The sequence below is a fragment of the Apostichopus japonicus genome, chromosome 17, assembly GCF_037975245.1.
Source record: "Apostichopus japonicus isolate 1M-3 chromosome 17, ASM3797524v1, whole genome shotgun sequence".
In the NCBI taxonomy this organism is placed as follows: Eukaryota; Metazoa; Echinodermata; class Holothuroidea; order Aspidochirotida; family Stichopodidae; genus Apostichopus; species Apostichopus japonicus.
This window is the reverse complement of record NC_092577.1, coordinates 35,242,951-35,259,751: the sequence shown is the minus strand read 5'-3', so window position 1 is coordinate 35,259,751 and position 16,801 is coordinate 35,242,951. Positions and strand designations below refer to the sequence as shown.

The window sequence follows — 16,801 nt, the reverse complement described above, 5'->3', positions numbered from 1 at the left end:
AAGAAAAAAAAGAATTTGATGAATCCATTTTTTTTTTTAGAAAAAGAAGACAACTAATTACACTTCAGAGTGCCACTTTGACATCTTAATAAAAAACAGCCTCTCACTTAAAAAGTTTTTTTTTATTGTTTTTTTGTTTCAAAGAATTTTTAAATTTCAGCTCAAAGTTCCATCTATTGATAGATCTCAGCTTCCTCCTGTTCCATGAATTTGTTCCTTTCTTTCTTCATGGAAAAAACTTGTCAGGGCAGGATAATGTTTCTTGACATAAATTTCAAAAAGTAAACACATGATCACACAAACTTACTTCACTGTCAATTTAAATATAAAATGTCAGCAAGCCAACTGTGTGTTCAGGATTTATTAAAAGTGTCATGTTTTGACACAAATCAAAAAGAAACAAAAAAAATCTCTCAACGCAGCATTTTGCAAATTATGAAGAAAATGTTTTGACATTTCTTGTTTAATACTGAAATTACGTAGCAATGTAATTATTTCATCGACGTTGTCGATCAAGTATTCTTTTCAGGAAAGAATTTAAAAGGGCAAACATTCTATGGAGTTATGTTCTGTATTTTTGCTTGTGTGGTTAATATTAAAACAGGATCTTAGCGTGGCAGAAAATGTCACAATTATATTAAATTGGAAAGAGAAGACTATTCCACATTGTTTAGTTGAAAAAAACAATCTCAAAAAGCTTGTCTGTAACTCCAAATATATTTGATAAAATGTAACCTATTTTGGCTAGAGCTAAAACCCTAAATTACTTTATACTCCAAGAATTGGATCACAGTGTGTGGTCTGTGACATCGCCACTACGGAGGTTCTTTAAAATAGCCTTATTTTCATTTTATAATCTTTTTATATTTATATATTTATTTATGTTATTATTTATCCTTTATCTGTAATACAATTAGAATGTTTACACAACTGTTAATTATCTCTATAGTTAGAATTCTACTTAATTAGCCTTACTCTCATTTTATAATCTTTTTATATTTATATATTTATTTATGTTATTATTTATCCTTTATCTGTAAAACAATTGGAATGTTTTACACAACTGTTAATTATCTCTATAGTTAGAATTCTACTTAATTAGCCTTACTCTCATTTTATAATCTTTTTATATTTATATATTTATTTATGTTATTATTTATCCTTTATCTGTAATACAATTGGAATGTTTTACACAACTGTTAATTATCTCTATAGTTAGAATTCTACTAAATTAGCCTTACTTTCATTTTATAATCTTTTTATATTTATATATTTATTTATGTTATTATTTATCCTTTGTCTGTAATACAATTGGAATGTTTACACAACTGTTAATTATCTCTATAGTTAAAATTTTACTAAATTGTAGAAAAAAGAATTTTCTCTTCTGCTATCTAATGACTTAAATTTGCCATGATGACATCACTCCCTCTACTGTTGCCAGATGCAATTTACAAAAATATCACCAGATTTGCAAAGAAACTTAAATCTACGGCATACAAATAGATATGAAGGTGTGGTTTTAAACGTCCACAAAAAATTTCCACAATTTTGTTTGATAATAAAATCAACTTCAGCCAACAGAATATCTCCTTTAACTCTGAAATGCAAGAGTTTTTAGGCCAAAATAAATAAATACGATTTAGTAGAATTATTAATTATTAATTTAAATAAAAACTAGAATATGAGCATCTTTTCCCCATCTGCCTGTTCTTCAACTTTTAGTTAAAGAAAATTTAAAAATATTCAGTAATGATAAAGTTTCCTTTTGCTTTATATCATTTATATAAATTTACAAACTGATCGTCAACAGGAACATAAATTGTCAGCAAACAAAAAGTCAGTAAACAGTCCTGACAGAAAAGTCAGCAAGACAGAAAAGTCAGCAAACAAGTCCTGAGTGGCCTCTTATTTATTCTTGTTTATTCTTTATTATTCCGTTTAGTTTAGTTTGGGTAAGAAGGGGAATTCCCTTTTCTCCTTTTTATTTACTTTGTTGTTTCTATCGTTTTTCTTTTCTTTTTGCATCCATTATTTTCTCAAACATATTCCCTAATCAGTTCCTCATCACTACAAAAAAAGGTTAAAAGGGTTAAAAGGTTACCAGGACATTCTAGGTAGGGTAGAACAAGGGTGCTAAGGTTGTGGGGAGACAGGTAAGCGAGGAGCGAAGTAAATAATAGGTACAAAGAAACAATGATATGAAAATACAAATTACAGAAAACTCTGAGAGGAACATAAATTTTTTACCCTGGAAAGGGTACAACTACAAACCATCTTGATTAAACACACAACCCCCCGAGGGGTCTTCCCACACTGACTCTGATTTGAGCTCTATTCCCTGAGTTGTCTGGAAAGAGTTCGACATACTGGGACAGAGATAACTTGAAAATCTAGCCCTGGCAATTTCTGGCACAAACCAGACCGCTGTCTAAGGTTTCTCTCTTTCTTGGAGAGCAAAGAAAATGAGCAAAGTTTATTTTCTAGTAAACAGGGACACAAACGAGACTCATTAAATGCACGACAAGACTACTAGAAAGCAAGAAGGCAAAAAGAACAAAAACACAAAGATAAAACAAGAAAACTGGAAATATGGAGCAATAACATTAGTAATACATTACTGTCAATTTGCCAGACACTTTATATTGAAATGAATTTGATGGAAAAGGTCAAATGTTCCAGTTAAATTACAGAAGCTGTAGATATCGGTTACAGAAAGGGAGGCCACCTCCGGTGAAACCGACCAATCAGGAGGTAGGGAATAAACATCCAACTGGTAACGCTGACACATTGTTATTGCAATCTGTAATCCAATTCAGGGAGGTTTTCAGGCTTATTGACAAAACAAAAGCTTAAATATCCATCAGCTCATAAGGAAAGAGACAGAGAGAGAGAATTTGTGATCTCTTTCGTCATGGTAATTGCTTGTCAATTCTGAAGCACAAATTGATGGGGGGGGGGAGGGGAGGAGGAGGGTATTAAGACATTTATAGTGGAACCATTAGGCCGTCAATGTCATCAGGATGTACCACACAGTAGAGGTGGTATGTTTATATGCAATTTCCAGGGAAACTTTGGCTAAGGGACAAATAACTTACAATTTGAACATTTGAAGGTTAATATTTCTGTAAGAATACCAACAACGGGAAATACAGAAATGCTAGAGTGTTAGAGTATTTATTATCTACACACACTCATCTCCTTCGTCTTTCCATCCTTCCTATAGTTGTTATAATAACCCCCCCATCCCTCTGTCCCCCTCCACTCTCCCAACCCCCCTTACAGAGACACCACCTCGTATTAAAATATGCTTGGATATTTGTAGGAAGCTTGGAGGAGACTTGTTGGAAATTTTTATGACAAAATGTGATCTTAACGTCTGATACAATTTTGGTTGACACTTTTTCTACTTGCTATTATGACATAAATTGTGCTGACCTTCAATTTCGATTTGAAATACCATTTTTTTTTTCCTCCCGATTACTTTGACTACCGGGTTTGGGCGTGCACATATCCTGCTGTATCTGACAGATACTGTTACCTAACAGAATGAATTTTGAATGATCAAACAAACTGCTACATAAAAGGGGAATTGTCACTCAACACATGGTTGTAGAGCTGGGATCGACACCTCAAGAAGGGACAGGACCGGACTTGTAAATTCTGAGGTCATCGTTACACATCCTGTTCTAGACAATTTTCTTTGCTCAGGTTTCAAAATGTATACAAACAGATTGATTTCCCACTTAGGTTTCGGTTCATTATATTACCAACAGTAAGCTTTGTAATAGGGGGGAGACTCTTGCCATCCCTAAATAGATCAGGAACTTGCCCCTCATTTTACTGTGTATACAGTACGTACATGGAACTGTGGGTTACCTATTGTAATTCTGTGAAGGTCAAAGGTCACACACCTGCAAAGAACATTTATAGCTGAACGGTTCCGTAATGAGTGAATATATGGTGAATCACTTTTATTAATATTCCCCCCGATAGGAAGGAAATTCTTTATTGGAAACTGTACCATTACATACATACTGTATAAAATAAAGAACCTTTATTTGCTGATAGACTAAAAGCCAAAGCAAAAAGGTGGGAATTTTTCCCATCCTTTTGTTTTAGAAATGAGACTCTGAGACAATTAGACAAAGAACTTGCAGGAATGATTAATTAACTTATAAATTAACTTATACCCTTACTGACTATATATAGAAACAGTTAATGTTTGTTGAAGGGAATTTATCATCGGAAATGAAACAGATACATGTATGTGAATGACACTACACTTGGTGGTTCCTTAGAGATATAATTAATTATTAATTACTCAATTAAGCTACGAACAATGAGATAAATTGCCAATAGGGGAAATACCTGGGACAGTTGAACTGAGTTCAACAAAAATGTGGACGTGAAAATTGAGTTTTGGGGTTAATTATGAAAGCAATACAGGATCTATAACTAGTGAGAAATGCCTTCAATTGATAGATATCGTAAAATGTCTACAACATTCAAAGATTGAAACGCTTTTTATGTAATTTTTTTGTTAAAGTTTCGGAATATTTATGTGCATATTTCATAACGATCATTGTGAGTTGCATATTTCCGTAGTTACAAAAGCTACTGCACCATTTCAACTGAAAACATTCATCAAACTTCAACATAAAATTTTCTAGAAAATAAAACTTCCATGCCTAGAAAATCAGGTCAGTTGCTGTCTAAATTTCAGTGGATTTTGCCGTTTGCCAGTAGAAAGGCACAATTTCAGAAAATGACCTCCCCCTTCTCCCCTCCTCCCCCTCTCCCCTCCCCCCCCCAAAGAAATGGTGACATTACTGATTCACCTTGCATTGATATATTCAACCTACCTGTAGGAAGTGTCTGTTTTGGAAACAAGAGCAACCAGAAGCCTTTGAAACAGTTTTGGGAAGTCTGGACAAAGTGAATCCACGATTTCACAACTATGTTTTGTACAATTTTAAATTTTGGGGGGTTTGTGGTAAAGTTTCAAATGTTTTTCCCTCTCAACCTGTAAATTAAATCAGTACTGTACACACACAATATGCTCAAGATTGTGGAGCGTTATTTTGTTGTTTTGCCGTTTTAGATCTACGATAAATATTAAAAAGGTCTCAACTATTCTTCCAAGTTGCAGATCAGGTTTTAATACTTTTGTTAAGCAGAAGTGAGAAAGACTAATTACTTAATAGAATACAAGAAGAGGAATCAATGTTGCTCAGCTCCAAAAATCCAATTAAATATGATGATGAGTTCTTTTCCAGTTAGAGGGAACTGTTCATGGAATATTCAAAGGCTCTAGAAAGCCAACCCCAGGGAACATAAATTCAGAAGTTGAAGCTTTATATGAGATCTTTGCTAGGCAACGTCTTTTATCTCAAACAACATCCTTGGAGAATGCTATTTACAGTATAAACAGGCTCACTGTTACTCCCTCCAACATTCATTCAGTTTATTAAGATTCAACAAAATTTGAAAACTTACTTCAGCAACAGGAAGTATATCTTATAAATATTACTGTAGCTATCAAATCTAGCATGAAATATTGGTATCCCCATTGTCAGAAAAACAAACAAATATCAAATGGTCTAGATTAGTTGTAGTTTCAGGTACACGAGCAGCTGGACATACTTGATACTGGCCAAACTGCAATTACAAATGAGCTTTGTAGGGATGGGAATTCCCCGTAAAGTAGCCTTTTCACTCCGGCAGGCAAGAGGGGGAAATAATGCCCAGTTATCAAGCCCACATTAGGCCTAGGAAATTAATACTAAACGTTTTGAGGAAAAATTTGAATTGGAGTGGTGGTCAACAAGGCTGCACAGACAGGCTTCATTGACAAGCAATGTCCTTTGTACTTAAAACTTCATATACCCAAAACTTATACACACGGATATCGAACCGGTAAAAATTTGTAAGTATGATATTCTGTATTAAAACCTTCACACTTTGGTTACATACTGTAAGACATATTTTTTGTTTCTAGGAATTGATATTTTTGGCAGTTGTTTATAGGCAAATGTCTGCATTTTGAATGTGAGTTGAAAGTTCGGAGGAAGATTCCTACGGACGCCTCAGACGAAGGAGCGTCCGTTATTTCTAGTTGGGTGTCTGTCGATGAGAACGGAACATTTCGCATGGGCACCTCAAATTTGAATGGTCTTGATGTCTTGTCTCAGGAAACCTTGGGAAACTGCTGGTCAAAGCACCACCCGTCCAACAACACCAACTGTTGCCTTCAAAAATCTACATTATGCACCAACCCCTTGCATCCAAAAACATTAATATTTGCACTTATACATGTATAAAACTACTTGTAATAAAATGAAAACAAAACACTCTTCAAGCCTTTCAAAAAAAAAGAAAAGAATAACCAATTTGGTAATAATCAAATTGCCTACTGTACCTTAGGATCGGATTCGATAACAGCCAGGGGTACTTTGAGATCTGGCCACCTCTCCTTCAATGGCAGGGGTTTGCCAACTTGCCATATAATGACAACCTACAGACATAAAGAAAAACCATTAAAAAATAAACACAACATCTTGAGATATTTCTAGATCACAAAAAACATTTATTGCATACATTCCTCAACAGATCGATTCCCAGGTGGTTTCACTCCACCACCCCCCCACCCCCCCCCTTAGCACCCTCCTTTCCTGTGTTTTAAGAGAACTATCACCTTAACAACTTGATGAGGTCAAAAGCCAGCCACCTATTTATATACTTATTTGGAAAATGTTTTTGTTCATTTATTGATAGTTATAAAGTTCAAAGGGTAGGCTTAGACAGAAATTTGGATGAGAGGTTAGGAAAATGACTTCCAGTTTTTACAACCAACAACTTTTTATAGGCAGACAACACATTACTTGAAGGAAGTAACATACCAAATTGTTTCTTTCTTTGGTCTTTTCAGAAGAAAAAAAAGACTTGTAGCTCTCCCCTCCCCACCCCCCCCACACACTCTCCCTTCCAGTAAAACAAGAAACAAACTTCCAATAGTTACATTTTAAAAAGCAGGTTATGAAGATGGTGCGATTAGTCAAATCAGTCAAATCTTCACAGTGGCGTGATCAAATGGTAAGTTTTCAAGCATTTTCAGAGGTTTCAAGTAACTTTACTGTCTCGCTTCAATGATCTCCCAATCATCATTTCTAAAACTTCTCAAACGATGAAAAACAAACAACTTAACAAAACAATTTTTGTTGTTGAAATATCAGTTTTTACAGTTGACAGCTCATGAATATGCATAGCAGCTATTCACGTCTATAACCTCCTTGAAGACTGGCTCAGTCCAGAAGACTTCTGGTGAATTCAAGAAAACAAACTATACGTTCCATTATAAACTCTCTTTTGCAAGAAACATCTCTTGCAAATCTTAAGGCCATTCACAGTTCAAACACGGTTGACTTTTCATTAAAGCCTGATTTAAGTCAAAAAAATTTCCCTTCAAACAAACTGTAAAAGAATTATAGTCTTCAATATTGCTGCTTCAGCGATACATAATGATGATTTATCCACTTGGGAATTACACACGGGCAAAAATTTAATTTTCACATCTTTTAAAGATGGATCTAAAACCGTCTTGAATTTTCTCAAGTCTTCCTGCTCCCCTAATTCTGTTTGCTGTCTCTTTCAAGGATAACAAGATTGATTTTTCTTTATTTATAATTTGGTTTTCTAAATTTAACAGCAGTAATTTTTAAAAGTCAGAATGACTGTCGTCGGTCCAGCAATCCCCCAAAGGATCAAATAATTTTACAATAACATGATGCCGTCTGTGAGTCTGAATGTCTGTCTGTTCATTCCTACCCCCTTCCCCCTACCCCCTTCCCCCCCCCACGCTTTTCCAAAAAAATATAAAATATTTGTCAATATCAAGATGACACGGATAGTTTATCTGTCTGAATGTCTGACAATTTTTCTGTCTGCTTATCCATATTTCCCAAATAATAATAATTTTATTTGCATTTTATATAGCGCTTTATACCAGCAATAGGTCTCAAAGCGCTTTACAGAAGTTATATTACCCCTGGTCAATGATAACCTGTCCCAGAGACAATCCCTCCAGTCGGCAGCAGTTATATACTGCACCCAATGACAAGTTACCTCACAGGTACCCATTTAACCCCTGGGTGGAGAGAGGCAAGTTGAGATAGAGCATCTTGCCCAAGGACCCAACGTAATGAACTAGGCAGGAATCGAACCAGCAATCCTTGGATCACGAGTCCTATGCCTTAGCCAATTGGCCACCACGCTCTCAAATAGTAATAAATATTTGAACAAATTTAAACAATGGGGTAGTAAATATTTTGTAATTCCTAGCCAGATGAGTATGGTACTACCTTGGCTGCATAGTTGGATTCAGCGACATTTGACATCAGTCTCATGATGGGGGCAGAGATGGATATGATCGGCGTCCTGGCCAAGATCACCGCCGTGAACTTCTCCGATGGTGGGGCGCCCTCATGGAGGGCAAAGAATGGGAAGGCAGCTCGGTGATAGCTAAATGATGGATGGATGAGCAAGCCTCCCGGCGGATGGTTCCAAGCAAACATTTCTTTCGCATTGTGTAGCTCTACTCTCTCTTTAATAATCTGAAAAAGTTAAAAAAGAAAATAGGAAAGTCAGACAAGATTAACAGTTGGTTGGTAGAATGAGAAGGGAGGGCGGTGACCGGAGGAGCCAGTCATAGAGGGTGCACAGTGTTAAAAGGTTACCAGGACATTCTAGGCGCAGTAGAATGAGGGTGCTATGGTTGTGGGGAGACAGGTAAGCGAGGAGCGAAGTAAATTTGGTTGGGGTCCAGCTGGCAACCTTCTCCGAACAGAACACATTAACAAGCAAATTATCTACTGTTAGCCAGTTGCAGGAGTATAACTGTAGTTATCATTATATTACAAAATGCCTTTCTATGAAATTTATAAACTGTTAATAACTAATTCTGAATATTTTCTACCACACAAAGTTTGATACCATCAGATTGAGTGAGGTAAGGTGATTCGTCATTGTTAATTACCCGTGGCACGCAACTGAAACATTCCATAAAATGGTTTACATTGAATGCTATGTGCAAGAGCGTCTTAGCTACCAACCTGAAGTTAAGAAACATTTCAGAGATCCTTCCAATAATATATAAGACAAAACTCAGAAAACTTCAAACACAGATTTATGGAATGAAGAAAGCAAGCATTATTATGTATTCATATTTTAACTAAAGTAATATCTATATTTCGTGAAATAAAATTTAAAAAAAACAACATACTACGTAGAAGTATCACAACCCATAGCAAGCAAGGTACATTCTCATCTGCCAAAACACACACATATGCACAATGCATTTTCTATTAGGTTAAAGTGGAAACTAATCCATCATTGCCATTAATCTATCTTTCAACAACCAAATGACAGACGAGGGGGACCATGTTTATCTGACCACTTAAAGCAGCACTTCAAACAATGGGTTAAAAATGCACACAATTTCAACCAAGGAATGTCATATTTATACACATGATTGGATGTCCTTAACTTAAGAATATCTGACTAGCAGTCTAGCACCCTGGAATGCAAATTGGGGGGGGGGAGGTCCTGACAATTGCAGGAAATATTTTTGGAAAATCAGCGAAACACAATTCGGAAGGGAAGAAGTTGCCGATATTTTTGGGAAAAAAAACACTACTTCTCAACTCAGCGCCTGTAATGATATAAAAAAAACTTCTCAAAGGCAAAAGAGACACCCCTTCCCATGGACCCCCATCCCCCTCCACCATGACTGTCACTGTTACGTAGCAGATGAAGGTTAAACTTAGGGTCATCAATGGGGAAAAAGGTTTGAATATACTAGGTTACATCCAACTGTCTTCTCATTATTGGGGGAGGGGGAAGGGGAAGGGGAAGGGGAAGGGAGGGGGAGGGGTTGGGGAGGGGAGGGGGTGAGATGGAAATGGGGCATCTCAGTGGTCTGACCATGACTTCCCAAACGTTGCTGTAATAATTCACTGCATATGGGAAGGAGAGTGAGAATTCTTGAAGAAACTTCAAAATATATCTGTTAGAGTTACCCTTTTTACTGCAGCTCTTTAACTTATTCACAAACTCCTTGTCTTTGTAAAGTTCAATCTGAGCTGGCGGAGCAAGACAAAGCTCCATATTAATATACATTTTTCCTGGAGTGGTTTCAATCAATGTCCTCCAGTTTATACCTCTGCAACTACACCTTGTTTTTGTCTCTTTGTTTGTTTTAACTTTCTTTCTTTTTTGTCGTCTTTCTGAGAAATTCTCTAGGGATCATTCATTTATGCCTTACCAGATTAGAAAACAACCTTAAAATGCCTCAAATATGATTGATAGATGTTGTCTAAGTTTTTTCGACCTGTTAGAATTTGGCAAAACACAAAATGCGAACACGTTTCTGAGAATACTTGTGATTGAGGATCTAGTATTCTTATATCGATTGCTTGAGGAAATGATTTTATAAGTAATGCTACTGTTTACATGCAGGCACTAGGAATAAACAGTTACTTAGCATCCAAAGTTGACAGTTGAGGAAGTTCCTGTTGTTATGTTATATTTATCACCAGAGGCGTCAAATTTATTCTACATTGAGAACACTGCACAACTTTGAAGGGGAAAAAGGTTAACCATCATCACGTTATCTTAGACTTTCCCACTCAACATCAAGCAATCTAACTCCACGTCACGTAATGTTACTTGACATTAGGAATTCCGAATCAAAATTAGTTAATCTAACACAACATCAGACATTTAACTCACCATCTGGCATTCTAACTCAACATCACACAATCTCACTCAACATCTGACAATCTAATTCAACATCCCGCTATATAACTCAACATCGGGCAATATAACTCAACATCAGACAATCTCACTCAACATCAGACAATCTCATTCAACATCTGGCAATCCAATTCAACTACAGGCAATATAACTGAACATCAGGAAATCTAACTCAACATCGCACAATCTAACTCACATCGGGCAATGTAACTCAATATCGGGCAATCTACCACAATCTTCGGTCGCTCTTTAATACAACCCTGCAGGCAATTTAAACTCAACAAGGAACCCCCTATTAAACCCTGACACCAAGAATGCCAGGTCCTATAATGGTTATCTCTTCAGACACTCCTACTTTATGTCATATTACAGAGAAGGAGAGAGGATATATATACGTTACCTCTAAAGTTGTTAAAATAATTTTCTCCACTGATGAAAAATATCTGTCCCAGTAGATCTGAGTCTGTTGTCTCATGGTTAGGACTTGCTCAGGCCCAACAGAACGGACTATGGATGGGACCTGGAAGGCAAGAGTAAAGACAGACCAAAGATAAACGCGATGGCAAATAATTTATGACACACGGAAGAAACGTATAAAGTGAAAAAGTAAAGGCGAAACTGCTAAGGTATTTGGTGGGCTTAACGTAACTTCAATAGCCTTTTCAGTACTCCCGCAGCCTGGAATAATCTTCTTCCTCAATATGGCTACCAAAAGTGTAGATTCGAAACGATGACAAACTCCACGGAAATCAAAAAAATTACATGTAGACACTTTAGCTGGTAGAAATGAGGAGAGGCATTGACTGGAAGTGAAAGGTCATAGAGGGTGCACATTTTTAAAAGGTTACCCATTCACTCTATGTTCAGCAAGAGTGCTGTGGCTGTGAGAAGACAGGTAGGTAAGGAAGCAAAGTAAACATTGCTCTTTTTTTCTCGAACAGCCGTTGCATCACCTGCTGAAAATTCATCCCACTCCCATTAAAGTTAATGAAACCTGTCAAATTCCACTCTATTTATCGTTCAACATTCCAATTAACTTGTCCATCCCATCTATCTATATTTAATCTGTTTTCTTTTGTTGTTTGATGTTCGTCTGCCTCTCAAGAAGATCCTAACAGGATCGAAACGTCAGGCCCTCCTACAAAAACGTTTATTTATTTATTTTCTTGTAGTAACTTTATGAGTGAGTTAACAGCGCTCTCCCACGCTAAGCACAAACACCTACGCACAAAGAACGTAAACCTCGATGGAGATCCATAAAACACATCATCGACTTTAACCTTAATAAATATTTTGGGAAGCTGCTTGTCTGGATTCTCTCTCTAGCTCCAGACCATCAACGTGAACTTTCTTTCTTTCTTTGTTTTACTTTGTTTCTTTTTTACAAAATTGGAATTATCTTCCAACACTGCCAAATCTAGCTAGTGACGGCAACATTATAACCTCTCTACATACACTCGGAATGACTGAATCCCATCTGCACGGTAACAGAACACTCGGAATGACTGAATCCAATCTCCACGGTTACAGATCAGTAGCAGAGGGTTTACTGAAGCGACAGCATGTTCCCTCGCATACCTTCTGGGTTTTTTCGTGACTGCGAATCTCCAGATTTCTCTCACTGAATCAAGCGCCAGATTAGAGAATTCACCTGCCTGAGGTCACAATCAAACGCAAATCTTCCTCCCTGTCGCACCTGTTTAATTGTGCCATGAGCTCGCCATTATCGCATTAACACATTTATATCCGGAGTTGTATCTATTTTGGGAGAGATGCATGATGGGTAATGTAATTAATTGGCTTACCCATCATGTATCAGAAGACCTCAGAATTGTCACCCAAGAAGCCAGTTGACTTTGTGCTTCCTTGCTATATAAGTTTGCTCAAACTCCCAAATAACTATCTGATTACAATGTAGAGCAAGTGAGTTCAATTTGTCCAAGAATTAAGTGAGGATCAGGAAAGTTTTCCAGCTATTAATTGTAGCACTACTGTAGGTCCCTTGTGGGGCATCAGCCATATCATGCACTGGTAAGGATTTCACATTTGCACATTTGAAGCAAGGATATCAACTCTCTGCAACAGATTCATTTCTAGGATGACTGTATGCTTTGTTGAAGACCTTTAGAGCGCCTTCACAAAACCAAACTGAACTGAATTTGACCAAACAATGTTCACCAGTCATAGGGGACGTGCAGTGTTAAAAGGTTACTTGTTCATTCTAGGCACGGTAGAAGGAGGTGCTTAGGCTGTGGGGAGACAGGTCAGGAGGGAGTAAATAATCATAGCTTTGGAAAATTCAAAAATTAATTTTTAACTTTAATTTTAGAGTTACCATGTTTAAAAGGTTTTCAGACTTTGACACAAATTGACCTCACAAGGCTCACGTGACCTTTGACCTCTGCTAATTTCAATAGGGTTCATGCACTCACCATGTTGGATACACATACTAAGTATAAGTTCAAGAAACATACTTTTTGAGTTATCATTAGGAGAGAGGCTGCGATGTTGCCCTAGTTAAACGTACCGCCCTAACAGGCCCCAGAATTATCATTATTTTACTCTGAGCTGTTCATCCTTTTTCCACTCTAAAGTCTCCAACAAGGTTAGTTTCATAACTACTTTCCAACTAGCTGAACCATTTATCCAGGCAGACCATTAGGCTCTACCAAAAAACATAAGAATCAAAGGCTACTGCATCAAAAGATTTACGTACTGTAGCCTAAGCGCTAGCCTACCAGCCACTAACAGTGATCTACATATATTTTGGATGTAACTTGGAGCCGCACAACATTGTTATGTTTGTGTTTCAGTTAACGAGTACATCTGGGGTGGATGTAGGATTTTTTCATTTGGATGTTTTTGACGGACTTATAAACCGTTAACTCTACTCGTCCGTTTGAATTGATTTCTTTTCTTTTAATCCCACCTGTATTTTAATTGTGATATGTTAATTATCTATTTGTTTTTGTAAAGTACATTATTCTTTTAGTGATTTCTCTTTTGCCTACAATACCTTCAATATGTAACGTTCTTAAAATGGCCGCCGATTTACGGTTGATTTCCTTCAATGCAAGAGAGTCTTAGGCAACCTCACAAGAGAAGACAACTGTAAAAGCTCTCTTCATAGGCATAAGCCAGACATTTGTTTCATTATTTGAGAGACAAGAATTATTGAAGTAGATGAATGGGGCGGGAAGAGTTCTAGTAGTAGCAGAGGAGTCTGCATCTTAAATAACCCCAGTCTAAGTATTAACATCTGTAAATTAAATTCACATCATGACGGTAGATATATCATAGCTGACGTCGCTGTCTGTAATTGTAATCTTACTCGGTGTGTAATGTGTATCTATGCCCCTAACGCTGATACGCCTTCACTTTTTTAAAGATACTTCTAGGAAAAAACCCAATCGAAAAAACGTGTGAAGGCACTTAGAATGGTCAAATGAGAAGGAGGGGCAATGACCGGGGAGCTGGTCATGGAGGGTGCACAGTGTTAAAGGGTTACCATGGATATTATAAGCACGGTAGAACTGGTGCTCAGGTTGTGAGGAGACAGGTAAGCTAGGAACCTAGTAAGTATTGTAATCTTTCTCTGGTGTGTATCTAACCTCCTAACGTTGATACACGTCCATTTTATAATGATATTTCTAGTGAACTACAATACTTCCATTATGAGTATCATTGTCGCTGGTGATTTTAATTTTGTTTTTTACTTAGAAACAGATACAGTAAGGTCGGTGGTAACCCAAGGACAAACTTTAGGGCTCGAGAGGAAAGTGTTGATGAATATGCAAAATTTGGTTGATGTTTGGAGACATAGAAATCCCTTTATTAGAAAGTATACTTGGTCTTCAAATATCACAAAAATATCAAGAAATATACTTTTTGAGTTATCATGTTTGCAATGTTTTACAGACTTTGACTTATGTTGATGGCAAATGACCTTTGACCTCCACCAAATTCAACAGGGTTCTTGTACTTTACTCACCAAGCTGGATAAGATCTGCACATATACCATCTACAACAAAGATAAACTTTTTGAGTTATAGTGTTTACAAAGTTTTCAAACTTTGACCTCTGTTGACCTCAAAATGACCATTGAACTTCACAGAAAACAATAGGGATCTTGCACTCAATAGGACAGATGCACATACCAAGTATGAAGTTAATCAAGTTTACAAGTAAGTGTCACAGTAGCACACACACACGCCATCACCATCGCATAGATTCCTTCTGCCTCCCGCAAGAAATCAAGATGAGAAACGTTAACCTTTGTTATCCTGCTCTTTGGTTCCTCTACTTGCCCCCCTCTTTTTCTAATGTTTCCTCTCATGAAATTTTCCAAGCAAACCTGAACAATAAAATACCCAAGGCTTAAAATTACTGCAAGGAGGTTCAAAACAGGTTAAGCCGGATTCTCTTACAAATAAATTAATTCCCTAAAAGCCACAGATCTATGGAGAGAATGATTTCGTATCTGTCTGTGGGAATAACATTATACCTTCTGATAGGATGCAAACATATATCTGGAATGGATTTTCCACTTCTCATGATGGCGGTACAAAAATCTTTGCCACGGTATATTTTATTAGTTTCATCCAGAAGAAACTAATCACTCGTTAAGCAACAGACCGAAATAATTCAGGAAAAAAAATGTCTCAACAGCTGTGAAAATGTTAACTGCGGATCGGTTTCCGACGATGTCCAAAGTGAAAAAAAAAGACTGGCAGATGGTTGGGTCTGAAAAGTAAAACGTTAACACGCAACAAACTCCGAAGAATGCATCCTTAATACGTATTGTAGGAAAGGAGATGTAAGGTATCCAAACCAGATCCTACTTTGCATATTTGAAAATCAGGGCGGAAAACGTTATCATTTTTATTTAGCAATTTAATTAGCAATTGATCATACCGTACAGTTATTACTGCACTGCTTTTGTACGAGAGTTAATATACTTGTACTATAAACGTAGGTTTTATCGCCAACAAAATGGAGAGAACCTCCTATCGCAAGACTTGATATTTTTAAGCTACAGTGTAGGAGGTCAAATTATCTACAACTTAAAGAATGACTTGAGGCAGATTTTAATCTTAATATATATCTCCTTGTCCAAGAAAATGGACAAAAAGAAAAATATGAGTGCTGGTATTAAACGTCCCATTAATTTTTCTGGGTTTTAAGATATTCAGCTTTACGATATTCATCTTTTATACATTGGAATGCTCCTTTTAGGATAAATTGTTGCCGTTGGCTCCAAAGAGCAGTCCTAAATGTGAATTGTTAATCCTTAGTAACCCAGGGATTTGGGGCATACAACCACCCCCCCCCCCCCCGCTTTCCGTCCACTTTCAATCCACACAAAAATATAAAGCAAAGTTACAGTATTAGGACAACTTTGCAAGTAGTCTTATATAAGGTCTAATTTAGACCATCAATGTGCCTACAATGCACCCCCACTTCACATCTCAAATTTTCCGGGTCAAAATTAACCATATTACCAAAATAGTTCAAGTTAATTTCATGTTTAATGTATGTTCTAATTTTTATATAAATTTCATCAATGATAGTTTATGGAGCATAATCTTACATATGGAAGGGATATATGTATAAAGCTGTTACAGTATATAGACCTTGAAGTACTTTACAATCAGAGCACATACGACAACACCCAACACAGAAAAGGCCTACAGCTGCATGTGCTCTTTATCTTTTGCCTGACTCTTTCAAAAGTCTGTGAAAAAAGAAAAAAAAATGCAAATTTAGTCACGGATGAAATGAAATTAAGCGCTGCTTTACATCAATGTAGTGCTCGTAATATCTGTGAGAGTGTCCCAGTGGATTGAAGTGAACTTGAAATCAAAAATATTAAAACTTAAAAGATGAAATCCCATCTCAAGGAAAGTCATTATTATTTGAGCATGAAATCCATTTTCAATTTCTTTTCAGGAGAATAAAAAAAACACACAGATTTCCATAGCTATGACAC

The 16,801-nt window shown here is 36.6% G+C and overlaps 2 protein-coding genes across 2 annotated transcripts in view; both read right to left on the bottom strand.

Moving 5' to 3' along the window:
• The window catches only part of LOC139984392 (large ribosomal subunit protein eL30), a 52,617-nt gene extending 40,430 nt beyond the window's left edge, over window positions 1-12,187 (bottom strand). Inside the window, exon 1 of the mRNA XM_071998299.1 lies at window positions 12,182-12,187. The gene's annotated coding sequence lies outside the window, so the exon portion shown is untranslated. The remainder of the gene's footprint in view (window positions 1-12,181) is intronic.
• Window positions 1-16,801, bottom strand: part of LOC139984385 (exostosin-1-like) — a 71,476-nt gene that overhangs the window by 3,845 nt on the left and 50,830 nt on the right. Inside the window, exons 3-5 of the mRNA XM_071998282.1 lie at window positions 11,213-11,332; window positions 8,361-8,612; window positions 6,422-6,517 (exon numbers count right to left, since the gene is read on the bottom strand). Coding sequence (XP_071854383.1) covers window positions 6,422-6,517; window positions 8,361-8,612; window positions 11,213-11,332 — 468 coding nt within the window. The remainder of the gene's footprint in view (window positions 1-6,421; window positions 6,518-8,360; window positions 8,613-11,212; window positions 11,333-16,801) is intronic.